This window comes from Carcharodon carcharias, chromosome 4 (assembly GCF_017639515.1).
Source record: "Carcharodon carcharias isolate sCarCar2 chromosome 4, sCarCar2.pri, whole genome shotgun sequence".
Lineage (NCBI taxonomy): Eukaryota > Metazoa > Chordata > Chondrichthyes > Lamniformes > Lamnidae > Carcharodon > Carcharodon carcharias.
This window is the reverse complement of record NC_054470.1, coordinates 143,685,545-143,700,985: the sequence shown is the minus strand read 5'-3', so window position 1 is coordinate 143,700,985 and position 15,441 is coordinate 143,685,545. Positions and strand designations below refer to the sequence as shown.

Here is a 15,441-nt window from a genome sequence, read left to right as displayed (position 1 = left end):
GAATCACAGAGTCATACAGTGCAGAAGAGGCCCTTCAGCCCATCGAGCCTGAATCGACACGTGAGAAACACTTGACCTACCTAATTCCATTTACCAGAACTTGGCCTATAGCCTTGAATGTTATGACATGCCAAGTGCTCATCCAGTTACTTTTTAAAGGGTGTGAGGCAACCTGCCTCCACCACCCTCCCAGGCAGTGCATTCCAGACCATCACCACCCTCTGGGTAGAAAAGTTTTTCCTCACATTCCCCCTAAACCTCCTGCCCCTCACCTTGAACTTGTGTCCCCTCATGACTGACCCTTCAACTAAAGGGAACAGCTGCTCCCTATCCATCCTATCCATGCCCCTTAATCTTGTACACCTCGATCTTGTATGCCCCTAAGTCTTCTCTGCTCCAACGAAAACAACCCAAGTCTATCCAACCTCTCTTCATAACTTAAATGTTTCATCCCAGGCAACATCCCCTGCAGCCCCTCCAGTGCAATCACATCCTTTCTAAAATGTGACGACCAGAACTGTACACAGTACTCCAGCTGTAGCCTCATCAAGGTTCTATACAACTCCAACATGACATATGTCCTGCCCAAATTTATTTTCATTGGAGAAGGGAAGATTGGTTCTCTCTACAGATGCTCCCTGACTTGTTGATATGTCCCGCATCTGTAGGACACACTCGCAAAGTATTGACAGAGTACTGACCATACACAGCTAACTTGTGTTTGCAAAACTCAGAACATAATATTTAAAGTTAGATGTGATTCCATGATTGGACAGCACTTGCTGAACAATTCTGAGTGTGCCAAGAATTACATTAATAACCAATTTAAGATTATTATTCAGGCTCACAATGTGGCTCACCTATGCTTGCATATGTTCATAAGCTGGGACCGGTCCTCTGCAGGCAAAAGGAAGATGTCCAGGCATTGTGTCTTTTTTGAATTAAACAAAAGCCTGGGGAGGGGACATAGTTTCCTGGTGCATTCTCCATGGCAATGCCTTGACCAATCAAAATAGACTTGCCAACCCTTTTCTTATGCAGTATAAATTGTTGCTCCCTTTTGAGATTTGGCACTCTTGTATCTGTCCTGATGAGTGTAAGACAAAAATCTTCAACAGCATATCTCTTTCTTCAGCAATACTCAAGTTCTATACTACCAAGCAACTATGAAGAAAAAGGTGAAAGTCTGCCTAGAGCTAAAATGTGGACAGTGGGTCAGGTTAAGAACTGAGGTCTGCCATCCCAGCTCATGGATGGACTGTAAGCCTTCCTGGTCTATATAGGTCAGTACCACATTTATATATGTTCTACTGTTCATACTCCCAAATTGCTTACATAAACAAAATCAATTTGAATAAGTGGATCAAGTTCTTTATGAAATATAAACAGAAAATACTCAACAAGTCAGGGAGCATCTGTAGAGAGAATCAATCTTCCCTTCTCCAGTGAAAATAAATTTGGGCTAATTTTCCTGTGGGCAGTGTACTTGACCAGACTTGAACCAATCTGGACTTGCAGATTGAAATTCTTTGCATGGACCTGATATATTCTTACAACAGGCTTGTTTCAACCATCTGGAAATAATGAGGAAAGCCCCTTGCTGATATATACCTGAGAGGTTTAATGTCACATAACTTGATGTCATTTTTTAGATCTTTCATTGAACATGGATGTTGTTGGCAAGGCCAGCATTTGTTGTCAATCTTTAATTGCCCTTGAGAAGGCAGTAGTAAGCTGCCACCTTGAACCACTGCAGTCCATGTGATGTAGATGCATTCATAGGCCAGGATATTGAGGTCAGCGAGCGAGGGGCGCCCCGCTCGCTGATGCGTGAAATGACATGGGATGATGTCGGGTAGAACTCCCGATGTCACCCTGCGTCATTTCAATTTTCAGGTCGGCGGGGGCGCAGACGAATCAGCTGTGCTCCCACCAACCTGTCAATGGCCTACTGAGGCCATTTAAAAAGTAATTGAGCTAGTTAAAGGACCTGCCTGTCCAACCTTAGGGCCCTGGTGGGCTTCAGAAAAAGCATGAAACCTCATTCATGGGCGGGATGAGGTTTCATGTGGGTTTTTAAAAATTTAATAAAAGTTCGAATGAAGTGATGGACATGTCCCAACTCATGTGACAGTGTCACATGAGGGGTCATAACAGGGAGATTTTTAATTTTGTGCATTAACCATTTTTGAATTTGGTGCCGATCTCCCTGAGGCAGCACTTAGCTTCAAGGGAATCCCCCCCCCACACCCCCCAGCCCTCACAGGGAGTGCATAGCGCTTCCTGGCGGATGTCACGATGGGTGGTCCTTAATTGGCCCGCCCATGTAAAATTGGAGGCGTGCCTGCACGCACCCACTTCTGCACTTCACCCCGACAGGAGGAAAATTCTTCCCATAGTGTGGTTAGGAAGGGAGTCCAGGATTTTAATCCAGTAACAGTGAAGGAAGGGCAATATAGTTCCAAGTCAGGTGGTGTGTGGTTTGGAGAGGAACTTGCAGATAGTGGTGTTCCCATGAGTCTACTGTCATTTTCCTTCTAACTGATAGAGGTCGTGGATTTGGGAGGTGTTGTCGAAGGAGCCTTGGTGAGTTGTTGCAGTGTATCTTGTATATAGTATGCAATGCTGTCACTGTGGGTCGGTGGCGGAGGAATTGAGTGTTAAGTTTGATTGACTGGATGCTGATAAAGAGGGCTGCTTTGTCCTGGATGGTGTGAAGTTTCTTGAGTTGTTGCTGCTGCCGCGCTCATTCAGGCAAGTGGAGGGTATTCCATCACACTCCTGACTTGTGTCTTGTAGATGGTGGACAGGCCTTGGGGTGTCAGGAGGTGAGTTATACACCTCAGAATTCCCAGCCTCTGAGCTGCTCCTGTAGCCACAGTATTTATATGGCAGGTCCAGTTCAATTCTGGTAAATAGTAAGCCTCAGAATGTTGATGTCATTGGTAGTTTATTAATTGTCTGTCTATAAAAGTTGTACTGCTGATGTTGCAATTAAGGAAAAACAATGAAGAGTCATTTGATCACCTAATCTGCTAAAGTAATGAAAATTATTGCATAATTTCTCCTTCCTTTGTAGAAAATGTATTTTATCAACATAAAACAATGCTTTATCAATGCTGATGCATGTAGCGGGAGGGGAAAGAGAGAGAGAGAGAGAGAAACTAAATAAATTTCAGATTTGTGAGATATCACCTAATTGCAGAATTCAGATTACATAATTAATCAAGAGAATGAAACCTAAAATAAAAGTTTCTCAACATCATACTACTTCAATTAAATATACTTCTATTCAATTTTCAGTAAATTTACTAAGGCAGCAATATATAACATTGATCCTTTCCTATCCTTAAGGTTAACTGACATCAATACAAGATTTCTTTTCCTTTTTCTCCACAGATTCTTCACCTCACAATCTTTCCTCAAAGGCAGTGATAGTAGCTATCTTCTTCACATCAACAAGGCTAGCTCGTTTCAGACTGAACAGTGAGCATGAGCAGTGTACTCACCACTGGGGCTCAATCCTGTATTTATCCAGTACATACAATGCACACTTCTAGCAAGGATCAGGAGCAGAAAATTTTGGTCATTTTTTACCCCCTACTCCCTCCTGCCCAATTCCTCCTAATAACTGTAGCACACCCCCCCCCCCCACAACACCCCCGCCCCACCCCACCCCACCCCGCCCCATTATTGCCCTCATCAAAATTAACTGTGATCTCATTATTGCAGCTTTATTGAGAAATAGCCTGCAATCAATTACTGAGGAATTCCATGCATCATTAATTGGCAATCTGCTATTTTAAAGAGTTGTTTACATGATGCTGTAAACCTTTAGGCCAAATCAGTATTCTGGCCCTTTCATCCAAACTCCCCAACCTCACCACCATTCTCATCACCCAACAGAAAATTAGTAAGACCATTTAAACTTACCAAATTATTTTTTCTCTTTAAATATTATTATAATACAAACCAAACCCAATGGAAGTAAATTAAACTAAAACCAAGAGAGCAAATTAAATATGTTAAAAGTGCTCGAGCTTTGCTGTCACAATATATGACATCATCTTGAATGAACTGCAGGATTGGGGCTCCCGCTTGGTTATCTAACCTTCCATATAAAATGCAATTATTCAGATCAATTTCAAAATAAAGACAGTTAAATTAGAAATGCACTGAAACAAAACTCTCATAAAAATGGGATCCTCCCTGCCACATAAACAATATTCTTGCGTACATAGCAATTTATATGGATTGAGTTTTGTGTTATTTTTGTCCAAAAATACAACTTAGAGCCTGGACAACGTATTAAGAAAACCAAAATGAGATGGCTTTTATAAACTATCAGAGTCCTGTGCACTGCAATGTCTATGCCCTGAGGTTACAATAACTCATGGTCCATCACCACTTAATGTGAGTTACTGCAACTTCAGTGATTAAGGGCTTGCAAGTTAAAGACCCAACAAAGCTATAATCCTTACTATAGGAACTATGACAAATAAAAGTTTTGCTTGTGCCAGAATCAATGTGCTTGGTAATAATATGTTCAGCAACGTTTTCTAAGCATAAACCACCAGAAATAGGAAAATGAACCAGGTATAGGGTTAGAAACATGGGCGGAATCTTCCAGCCTCACTGCGGCAGGGCCAGCGAGCCACTGAAATCTCCATTCACATCAACGGGACTGGAAGATCCTGCTGGCGTGAGGGGCTGGAAAATTCCAACCATAGGTACGGAAGTAGGCCGTTTAGCCCCTCCAGCCTTTTTCATCATTCAGTGCGATTATGTCTGTTCTGTATCCTAACACCATTCAGCTGCCTTGCAATACCTTTTACAAGCAAAAATAGACCTCAGATTTTATATTATTAACTGAGCTGGGAGAGTTCCACACGTCTACCGCCCTTTCTGTGAAGAAGAGTTTCCCAACATCTCTTCTAGTTTTGATTTTAAGCTTATGCCCTCTTGGACCAGACTCCCCCACGAGCAGAAACTGTTTCTTGCTATCAACCCCTTCATTTCCATTAAAAAATAGTGATCTTTGTACATGAACATCTGAATCTCTTTAGAACTCCATTGTTCTTAGATTTTCATTATTTTAAAAAGTCTTGGATTTATCCTATTTTTGGTTAAGTTTGGGTGACCTCACACTTAACTGCACTGAAATTTTTCTGCTGCAGTTCTGCCAATTTATTTAATCTATCAATATCATTTTTTAATGGTATGCTCCCATCTACACTACTTACAATGCCATTAATCTTTGTGTCATCAGCAAACTTGGGTACATGGCTCTTTATTTTGTTACCTAAGTCATTAATAAATATAGTCAATGGTTGAGGCCAAAGCACAGCTCCTTGCAAGACAACGCAAACTAGTCTCCTAACCCAGACTTTTCATGCTAGGGACCACATTCTCATTCAAGGGGCTGATGAGCAAATATCAGAAAGACAAGGTTTGGCACAACATTAAACAAGAAATCTTAAAAAAAGTTGAGGTATGAAGAAAAGAAACCTAGCAGTCAGTCTCTCCCTCAACACCCCTCTTCCCACCGCCAGGCAGCCAGTCTCTCTCCCCCACCGACCCGGCAGCCCATCTCTCCCCACCACTGACCCCCCCCCGGACCCAGCAGCCAGTCTCTCCCACACCCCTCACACAATCTTGCCCGACAGCCAGTCTCTCTCGCTCCCTCTTTCCGCTCTCCCTGAAAATCTCTCTTTCTTCCCAGACTGAACACCACCAGCATTCAGGCCTCAGGCTGAATGTAAAATACTACTCGCTGCTCCTCCAAACAGAGACTGTTTCTCTCCCACGTTTGCTGTTACTATTGCGTCCATCAGCAGCAAACATGGGGGAGAAACGGCCTGTTATTGGAGGAGCAGGAGCAGCTCTTTGCAGAATCTTCCATTCCATTCCACTTACTGGCATTTTGAACACTACAGTCTGTGGGCCAGGATCACCGGGCATGGCGGGTTGGATCTGGCCTGTGGGCCGTGCATTGGACAAGTCTGTCCTAACCAGTTCAATAATTTGCTTTTATCTCCATGAGCTCTGATGTTAGCTAACAGTCTGTCGTGTTGAGCCTTATCAAATGGCTCTGGAAGTTTATACAAACCACATCCATAAATAGTCCCCTGTCTCCTGCTTTAGTTATTCCCACAAAAAATTCAGTTCCACTCAATAGAGATGACCTATCCTTTATAAATCCATGCCGATTCTCTCTAATCAGCTCTGTTCAGTCACTGTCCTTAATTATAGATTCCAATAGCTTGATGAAATGGATTAACAAACTATTCTTTAATGTCTAGATACAGGTTTGAATCGAGCCTAAACTGATGGTAGCTTTTCTGCAGGCTGTAACAGTCCTACATGAAATTAATTTGGAATCTTAATGCAGTGGTGCATGTTCACATCACAAACTTGGTCAAAATTCAGGAAAAAAAATGTTCAGCACATTCAGAGAGGCTCTGGGACAGCTGTTGTTGGAAATGGACAATTTTGGTCGCAGTTGTATTTCAGAGATTGGAGAGATACCGTCATGTTGGCAGAGTAGTTGGAAGTTGGTTAAATGATATCGCTGACCTGTAAGTGCTTGATGGTGCAAAATGAGGGATAAATTTAAATGTCAGGTGGTAAGATGGCAAACCATGCAAGCCAACTAACTAATCTCTTCAGCAGGGATCCTGGTCCATTTTATGGGCCAGGCCTTTTGAACATATTATAAACACACTATTTTTTAACTGAGAGCTGCTCATCCAAAATGAGAATCTGGCCAGTCCAGGCCAGTGCAATATTGGGTGGCCTGAGGCTAATTTAGTGAGTGGTAAAACAGATCTGTAAATGGCAGATTGTAGAATGGAGATGCCCAGATTAGTAGTGGGCCACATCATTTTTATGAACGCTTATTTTCATGGGTTTATAATAGTCCCATCTGATTCAGATTGGCACCCGGACCACCTAGTGGAAGACTCAAGTCGAAACTGTGGCAGAGCAAGAACGTGCTGATAAGTTGATCTCGATACTGCCCCATTTCTGCCAGGTGGAGAGGGGAGTTAAAATCAGTCAATGATATGCAAACAGAAAGAATGTTCCATTCTCCATCATTAATATCACCCACCATTCAAATATTCTCTCTAATCACCTCATCTATTCGCAACAGTGACATAAAGCATGTGACCTGCAAATGTGATTGAAGGATACATCTCTTGCAAGGGGAATGGATTGCAAAAGCAGCTATACAGGGCATTGGTGAGAGAAAACCTGGAGTACTGTATACAGTTTTGGTTTCCTGATTTAAAAAATGATATAATTGCATTGGAAGAAATTCGGAGATGGTTCACTTGACTCACTCCTGGGATGAAGCGATTATCTTCTGAAGAAATTTGAATAGTTTGGAATACCTTGAGTGCCCTACCATCCATTCTTAATTAGCACATTCGTTTAGATAATATCACCAACTTTAATACCTATGTGTTCTTTTGTTCTATTGTTGGTGACATCTTTTGATGATCTGCTCCTATCACTGCTTGTTTGTCCCTACAACCACACCAACCCCCTCCACTTCTCTCTCTCTCTCTCTCTCTCCGCCCCCCCGCACACCTTAAACCAGCTTATATTTCAACTGTTTCTTGGACTCGAACTCAAGTTCTGTCGAAGGGTCATGAGGACTCGAAACTTCAACTCTTTTCTTCTCCGCCGATGCTGCCAGACCTGCTGAGTTTTTCCAGGTAATTCTGTTTTTGTTTTGGGTTATACCCATTGGAGTTTAGAAGAATGAGAGGTGATCTTATTGAAACATACAAGATCCTGTGGGGATTTGATAGGGTGAATACCTGGAGGATGTATCCTCTTATGAGGGAGACTAGAACTAGGAGACACAATTTAAAAAATAAAAGGTCTCCCTTTTAAGATGGAGATGTGATTATTTTCCTCTCAGAGGGTCAGTAATATGCGCAATTCTCTGTCCCAGAGAGCAGTGGAGGCTCGGTCATTGAATTTATACAAGACAGAGTGAGACAGATTTTTGATAGCGAAGGGGGGTCAAGGGTTATGGAGGGCAGACAGGAAAGTGAAGTTGTTACCACAACCAGATCAGCCATGATCTAATTGCATGGTGAAGCAGGCTTGAAGGGCCAAATGGCCTACTTTTGCTCCTAAGTCCTAAGTTCCTGTACTTTTTGTTTTCTACCAAGTAAAGAACTTCTTAGTTGAAAGATCTGATGTTGTGAATATCTTATTATTGGTATCGTATAACCCTTTAAAAAGCACTGTGCAAACAGGAGTTACGTACCAATTATTTGGCAAGCTGCACAGGTCATCGGGTACTGTCCAACGAATCAAAAGATGAAAATCTTCCAAGGTTCGAGCCTAACCTCATAAACTTGGCAGTATAAAATTCAACTACTGAAGTATAATAGTGAGCTTCGCTGGCAAATTGTTTTTCACACATGTAAATTTTGAGATTTTGAGGTAAGAGAAATAGTTGTTCATTCAGTATAATAGAAACAATTTACAAAGCATGGAATCTGCTGAACCGTATAAAACTCTATTATTTCAATTATTTACCACTGTTTCGCTTAAATTTGATTACATCTTCTGTTAAAATAACAATGAACATGAAAAATTCTACCTTTATAATGTTTTCTAATGCAGTTTTAACTTTAATGACTTATCAATTTATTTAAATTCTGCTAATTTTTTGTGGAGTTTACTTTAATAGGGCAAATAATATGCTATCTGGTTCTATAAATAGAAAGCTGACAAGAGCTGTGAATAAGGTTTTCCTTTCTAAAATCAATGCACCAAGATTAGAGTTAGCACATAACATGCCAGTAAGTGAAAAGAGCATACTTTCCAAGGCTGTAGTTAAAACTAAAGTGTTCTGCCAAAGGAAATGGTTCCATCAATGCAGACTGCCAACATACAGTAGGTATTAGCAATAAAATACTAATTTAAATAGAACTCAAAATGGATTCTAGATTTTCCATTAATCAGAACAAGCAAATTCTCTGAACTGTATTTAACGGAGACAAAATATGTTGCTCAAAAATTTGTTTCATGTGACTTGGTACGCATTCTAAAGCAAAGTAATAACAACTACAGTGTATCTTCTGTTTGAAAAACAAATGAAGAACAAAGAAGACTTTTCATGTTTCCTACTGGAAACCCATGGACACAAGACTGATTGAAATCCTTACATTCTCTGATCGTGACATCATAGCAGACAGTGAAGCCCCCTAAGGATCCTTCTATCCCATACCCCTTTCGTGTATCCTTTGACACTTAAGGCAATAAGTGCAGTTTTGAAATATTAAGCCTCATATTGCATTCTACATAAAGACCAGATTATTTTTCAATAAAAAGTTATTATTTTCCAATTAAAATACACAGCAACAATTTATGAGAAACAATACATGAAAGATCAACTTTGATTATGCTTTCAGGGATTTCACTAGTTTCTAGGTAACTTTTTATTATGTCTTACTTTAGGTTTATGCCTAATACATTAAACAATTTATGGTTTTAGCTGCTGCTTTGTGCTTGTGCAAAAACAAGTTTATCTGCTTTTTGTAGCATCATAATTCTCCTCAATCTAAAAAAGCATTGTTTAGTGTGAAAGGTTGACATGGCCTTTATTATTTCTAACCAAAAGAAATGTAATATGAACTAAAAATGTAACATATTTGTTAAGCCAATATTTGTTAGCAAAACACACACTTGTAAACCTATTGTTTTCATTGGCTGGTGTTCATAATTCATTTCTATGGCTCTTTTTATAATCCATGATGCAGAGCTCTAGACAATACATGTGAACTTTTGTAGTAAAGGCAAGAAAATACCACCCTCAGTTTATGGGCAGGCACAAATACAGCTGGACAATGTGAACTTTCAATAGTTTTTTGTGCAAAAAGATATAAATCCTACAGCTCCACTGTTCATTAATTTTATATTTTTAAAAATTGTACTAAAGCTATTTATTCTGTACTTTTTTCATCAGGCTTTTTCTCCTTCCTGGTCATCCCAGCACACATATCAAATGTAGCCAAGAAGACTAATAAGCAACTTGTCTCTGATGTTTACCAATGCTACTCTGAACCAGTTGTGAGGAGGCATGTGAAAATAGCCCAGGGTCAGCTGTCTTGCCAATGTTCCCACCCTCCTACCATTTGGAGAGATGCCCAGACTCACCAACATCTTGGAAATGCTGAGAGTGAGATTCATGATAAAAACTGAAACAAAGATTACAATCTCACTTAAACATACACAGTCATTTTTCAGAGTGAGACACATCAAAAGAGGCCATATTTTTCAATCAAAATAAATGACTCTCATTAGAAATGAGTGACAATTGAAAGCTCTAGGACAGTCCTTCATTCAATGGTTTCTAATAGAAATATGATTGAGATTATTAATTTAGCAGAGTTCAGTTCAAACCTTCAGCCCACTACTCTGTGGCACTGTGCATTTAAGTTTTGATGTGCTGTACTACTGTGCTGCAGATCGCTCAGTATTTTGAAGCATAGGTTAAGTTAAGTTCTAACTTCATACATTTCATTTAATATATAATTGCTAAAAATAAAAATGTCACAACTTCAGATGAATTAAGTGTGAGACAATTAAATAGTTGTCATACCTGCACTGGTGCCTGCACCAGTTGTTGTGAGGTCCCCACCCAAGAGGCCACCTAAAATTGAAAGCATAAATTTTAATTAGGAACAATAACAGGAAAAAATATTCCACAGCAAACCTAGGCTTAACATTAAGAGTAGAAAAACACAACACAAAGTCAGAGTTTACATGGTGCGTGTGTCCAATGGTTTGATGTGATGTGTCTAGTGTGTGGGTAAAGGGAATAAGCATGCTTTCAGCTTTTGTGTGTTAGTTTGCTTCAATTTTCAGCCTACACTACTCGCTAACAGCTAACAGTAATGCAAAAAAGAGAGCCAAATGTGTAATTTTCTTCCTTACAGCCTCTCCATCGGCAAGTTTTCAGCTGGGCTTCCTTGGCAATACATGGAAACTGAGTCCCTAACAGCCTCAGGAGGAGGAGGTTTGGCCCCCAGACACGCAATGTGCAGCCCCAACGGCCTGTGGGCATGCGCTGACACTCATGAAGCAAACTCCCAGCTACAGGTGAATAGCTCCATTGCCTTGTAGGTCTCTCTGGAGAGGTTGAAAGCTAACAGGGTCAACCCAAACAAAAATCTGGGCCAGAATCTTCGGGTAATGTGTAAAATGATGCGCAGTGACGTCGGGCGTGTGTCTCAATGTCACCGAGCGTCATTCAGATCTTCAGTTTGGCGGGTGCACACCGGAGTCGGCTGCGTGCCCGCCGAACTGTCAAAGGCCTATTAAGGCCATTTAAACTGCAATTAAGCTAATTAACTGAGCTGCCTGACCAACCTTAAAGTTGGCGAGCAGGCGAAGAGCCCAGGCGGCCTTCGCATTTATCATGAAACCTCATCCACAGGTGGGATGAGGTTTCTTGAAGGTTTTTAAAGTTTAATAAAAATTTTTAATAAAATGCATTGACATGTCCCAGCTCATGTGACACTGTCACATGAGGGGACATGTTTTAATTTTTTTTCCCTTTATTAAAATTTTCAAATATCAAACTAATCTCCCTGAGGCAGCGCTCCTGCTCCAGTCTAACCCCGCTAACAGGGAGAAGATTCTCCCCCTGGAGTGGAACCCTAAGGTGGACTGATGTCTAAACATGCCATCTTTCCAGAAACTCCTGCAACCAAGCCAGTGCCAAGAGCAGTATTTTGTTCCTTTGGATTCAGCCAGGTAGGTCGAGGGAGAGATCCTAACATTTGGGCAGCCCAGGGTCTCCATAAATTTTTCCCAGGCTTGCACCCCAGAGAGGACACTCCAGTTTTACTGCAGAGCATTGACATAACACAGGAGACAGCAGTTACGAATGATAAGCCCAGTTCAATTGGCATAGAAGATGGGTGCACTATGGGCTGTCTCTAACGGTGGGAGGGACCATCGTGTCCCACTGCTCAGCCACCAGCCACCTCAAGTTGGACAGCCCTCAACTAGTAAGGTACGGACCCATCATGGTCTATCTGCTCAAATGGGTGCTTGGAGCTTAGAGCTTCTCTCAACAAGTGGATGGAATCTACTGCACCAGGAAAACAAATAAAACAAAGAAGCAGAGAGAAGTTGCCAACTCTGGTGAGCAAGCTGAACCATGTTCAGAGGACTGACTTACGACTTACAGCTGGTCAATAAAATACACGAGATAGCTGTGATTGGCATGGAACCTGATAGTCTGAATGTTGGCATAGCTTCCCTACAAGAGACCAGGCTTATGAGAGTGGATCACTGACAGAAAAGTATGACACATTCATCAGGCAGGGGGAAAGTTCAGAGGAAACATGTGAACAGCGTGCAGACTTTTCTGTAAGGAACTCACTACTCTCAATGAAAGAACCCCTACAAATGATTCAGAATGTGTTCTCTCCATCTGCCTCTCAACTCAAACAGAGCCAGTTAACCTCATGAGTATTTATGCTCCAATGCTATGCTCCATTACAAAGGTGAGAGATCCATTCCATGAGGAGCTCGACACTGCTATCAGCAGAATCCCCAAGTCAAGACACCTTTACCTACTGGGGGGTTTCAACATAAGAGTGGGCACAGACCATCAGGCTTGACCTTCTCGCCTTGGAAATCATGGCCTGGGAAAGATAAATGCGCCAGACAGAAACTACTTGAGCTTTGCTGCTACCACAAGTTTTGTGTAACTAACAACTTCCTTCAGAACAAACTATACCACAAGGTGTCCTGGAGACATTCAAGATCAGGACATTGACATCAGCTAGATCTCATCATCATCAAATATGACTCTCTGAAAAGCATTCTCAACATACGCAGCTACCACAACGCTGACTGTGACACAGATCACTCCCTGGTGTGCACCAGGGTTGGGATGCAACTCTTGAAGATTTTCATTCAAAGCTGAAATGCTGTTCTCATATCAACATCAGCCACACTGCCTGCCCAGAAAGGAATGAACAGTTTCTCAACTCGAGTGAACAGGCGCTCTCCAGCATCCCCAAAGAGAGTGCAGAGTGAAGTGGAAAATACTTTGAGACACCATCTACAAGACCACATTCTCAACATATGAGATGCTAGGGTAGAAAAATGCTGACTGGTTTGAAGCTAACATCGCTGTGATGGAACCTGTCACTAAAGCCCAGTGGTCCATCCTCAGTAATTACAAGAGAGCTCCAAGCGAGAAACCTATAAATGTACTAAGAGCAGCTTGAAGTAAAGTCTAATAGGATGCTACCTGGTGCATCAATGATTACTAGCTACAAATTTGCCAGAATGTCCAGATATCCTTTGATGCAGAAACTGCCAGGGACATGTATGAAAGGATCAAAAAGGCAACAGGTCCATCAGCAAAGAAAATGGCTCCAGTGAAAACAAAGGCAGGGGAGGTCATCACCAGCTACAATAAACAGAGAGTTGGGGTGTAACGCTACCTTGAATTGTACTCTCAGGAAAATAATGTCACAGAGGAAGCTCTAGACACCAAAGAAAGCCTGATTGTCATGGCAGAGTTGGATATTGAACACATGGTGGAGAAGTTTAGCAAAGCTATTGACTCTCTTGCCATAGACAAAGCTTCAGCTGCTGATGCCATACTACCTGAATTCATCAAGCACATGAAACCAGCATTCCTGCAGCAACTGCACAAACTATGGTCTGCTGGAGGGCGAGGGCAGTGCCCCAGGATATGCATGTTGTAAAGATTGTCACCATGTACAACAACAAGAGCGACCACAGCGAATACAACAACTATTGAGGCATCTCCCTGCAAGAAAAGTATTTGCCATGTTGCCTTTTTTTAATGGAGGGACTTAATGTTTAAGATGGTGGATGGGGTGCAGATCAAGTGAATTGATTTACCCTGTGTGTGTCAAGCTTCTTGAGTGTTGCTGGAGCCGCACTCATCCAGGCAAGAGGAGAGTATTCCATCACATTCCTGACTTGTGCCTTGTGGATGGTGGACAGGTTTTGGGGAATCAGGAGGCCAGTTACTGGTCACAGAAATTCTAGCCTCTGACCTGCTCTTTTAGTCACAATATTTATATGGCTGGTCCAGTTCAGTTTCTGGTCTATGGTAACTGTTATGTCTAAACTGAGTAAAAGAGCATGGAGCAACAACAACCTGACTAAGAACATCAAACTGCGAGTCTACCAAGTCTGTGTCCTCAGCACAGTCCTGTACAGTGGTGAGACCCACACAATGTATGATAGACAGGAGAAAAGGCTGAACTGTTTCCACCTTCACTGTCTTAGATGTACTCTTGACATCTCTTGGCAGGACAAGGTCACAGACTCGGAGGTCCTGGAGCATACTAATTCCATCAGCGTACACTCATTACTAAGCCCACGACATCTGTGCTGGCTCAACCACATTAATCGGATGGATGATGGCAGTATACAAAATCATCTTCTGAACAGTGAACTGACCTCCTGCACATCCATACCTCTGCTACAAGGACACCTGCAAATGGGATACGAAAATCCCGGATACCGACAACTGGGAGACAGTCGCTGAGACCTCTGGAAGCTGACTGTTCGGATAGGCATTGGAAAAGATTGGCAAAATGAAAAGTTCAGTTGCCTGAGGAGAGGGTCCAGAGAAAACAGAGGCCAACCAAATTGTGCACATTCTCAGCCCACTGTCTTCCTCTGCAGCAAATGCGGCAGAGACTGCCATGCTGGAGTGGGACACCTGAGCCACACCAGGTGATGCTGAACACAGAGTTGAGCCACAGCGTAAACCATCATCATACGACACAGAAGGCTACCACCATCAAAATGGTGAAGATTACGTTAGTATGTGAAATAGTCATAAGCCTGTTCTAATTAAAAGGGACTTATAGTTGTGTAATGCATAATGCACAGAGGAAATCTTTCTCCGATATTAGCTGGTTTATGATGTGCAAGACAGTGAATGATCTAAGCAAATATAAATATGTAATAACCTTTGCAGCCATACGGTCAATATTGTGTATTTATTAACCTCACAATATTCTGTAATATACGATCACTGATATCTTTCTAGAGGCATTGAGGGAGCTATGAGCACTGGTAACTCATTTGAAATTTACAACTTTCATAACTAAAAATAAAGAAAAACAATTTCTACACCAACAACAACAGAACAGTGCAGAGTTTAAAATCTCACTCTCAGGGTTTATGATAACAAGCTAATTTCTCTGGGGATGATGCTACCGCCTTGTCTTGAATAACAATTAGACAGGGAGTTACAAGAATGAATTTCCCCCTTGAATACAATGAGAGCACTAGAGGGCAGCAGAACAGTTTATGTAACACATCTGTGTCCACTGATAAACAACAGAAGCATGTGAAGACAAATCGACAGCACAATGGTCTGCTTCTCTGGGCACAGTCAGTTTT

General features: G+C 41.7%; 1 protein-coding gene across 4 annotated transcripts in view; it reads right to left on the bottom strand.

The window, feature by feature from the left end:
- mef2cb (myocyte enhancer factor 2cb) overlaps positions 1 to 15,441 on the bottom strand; it is a 277,190-nt gene that overhangs the window by 30,599 nt on the left and 231,150 nt on the right. For all 4 annotated transcript variants that reach the window (XM_041185709.1, XM_041185712.1, XM_041185711.1 and 1 more), the window contains one exon: positions 10,628 to 10,678. In XM_041185709.1, coding sequence (XP_041041643.1) covers positions 10,628 to 10,678 — 51 coding nt within the window. The remainder of the gene's footprint in view (positions 1 to 10,627; positions 10,679 to 15,441) is intronic.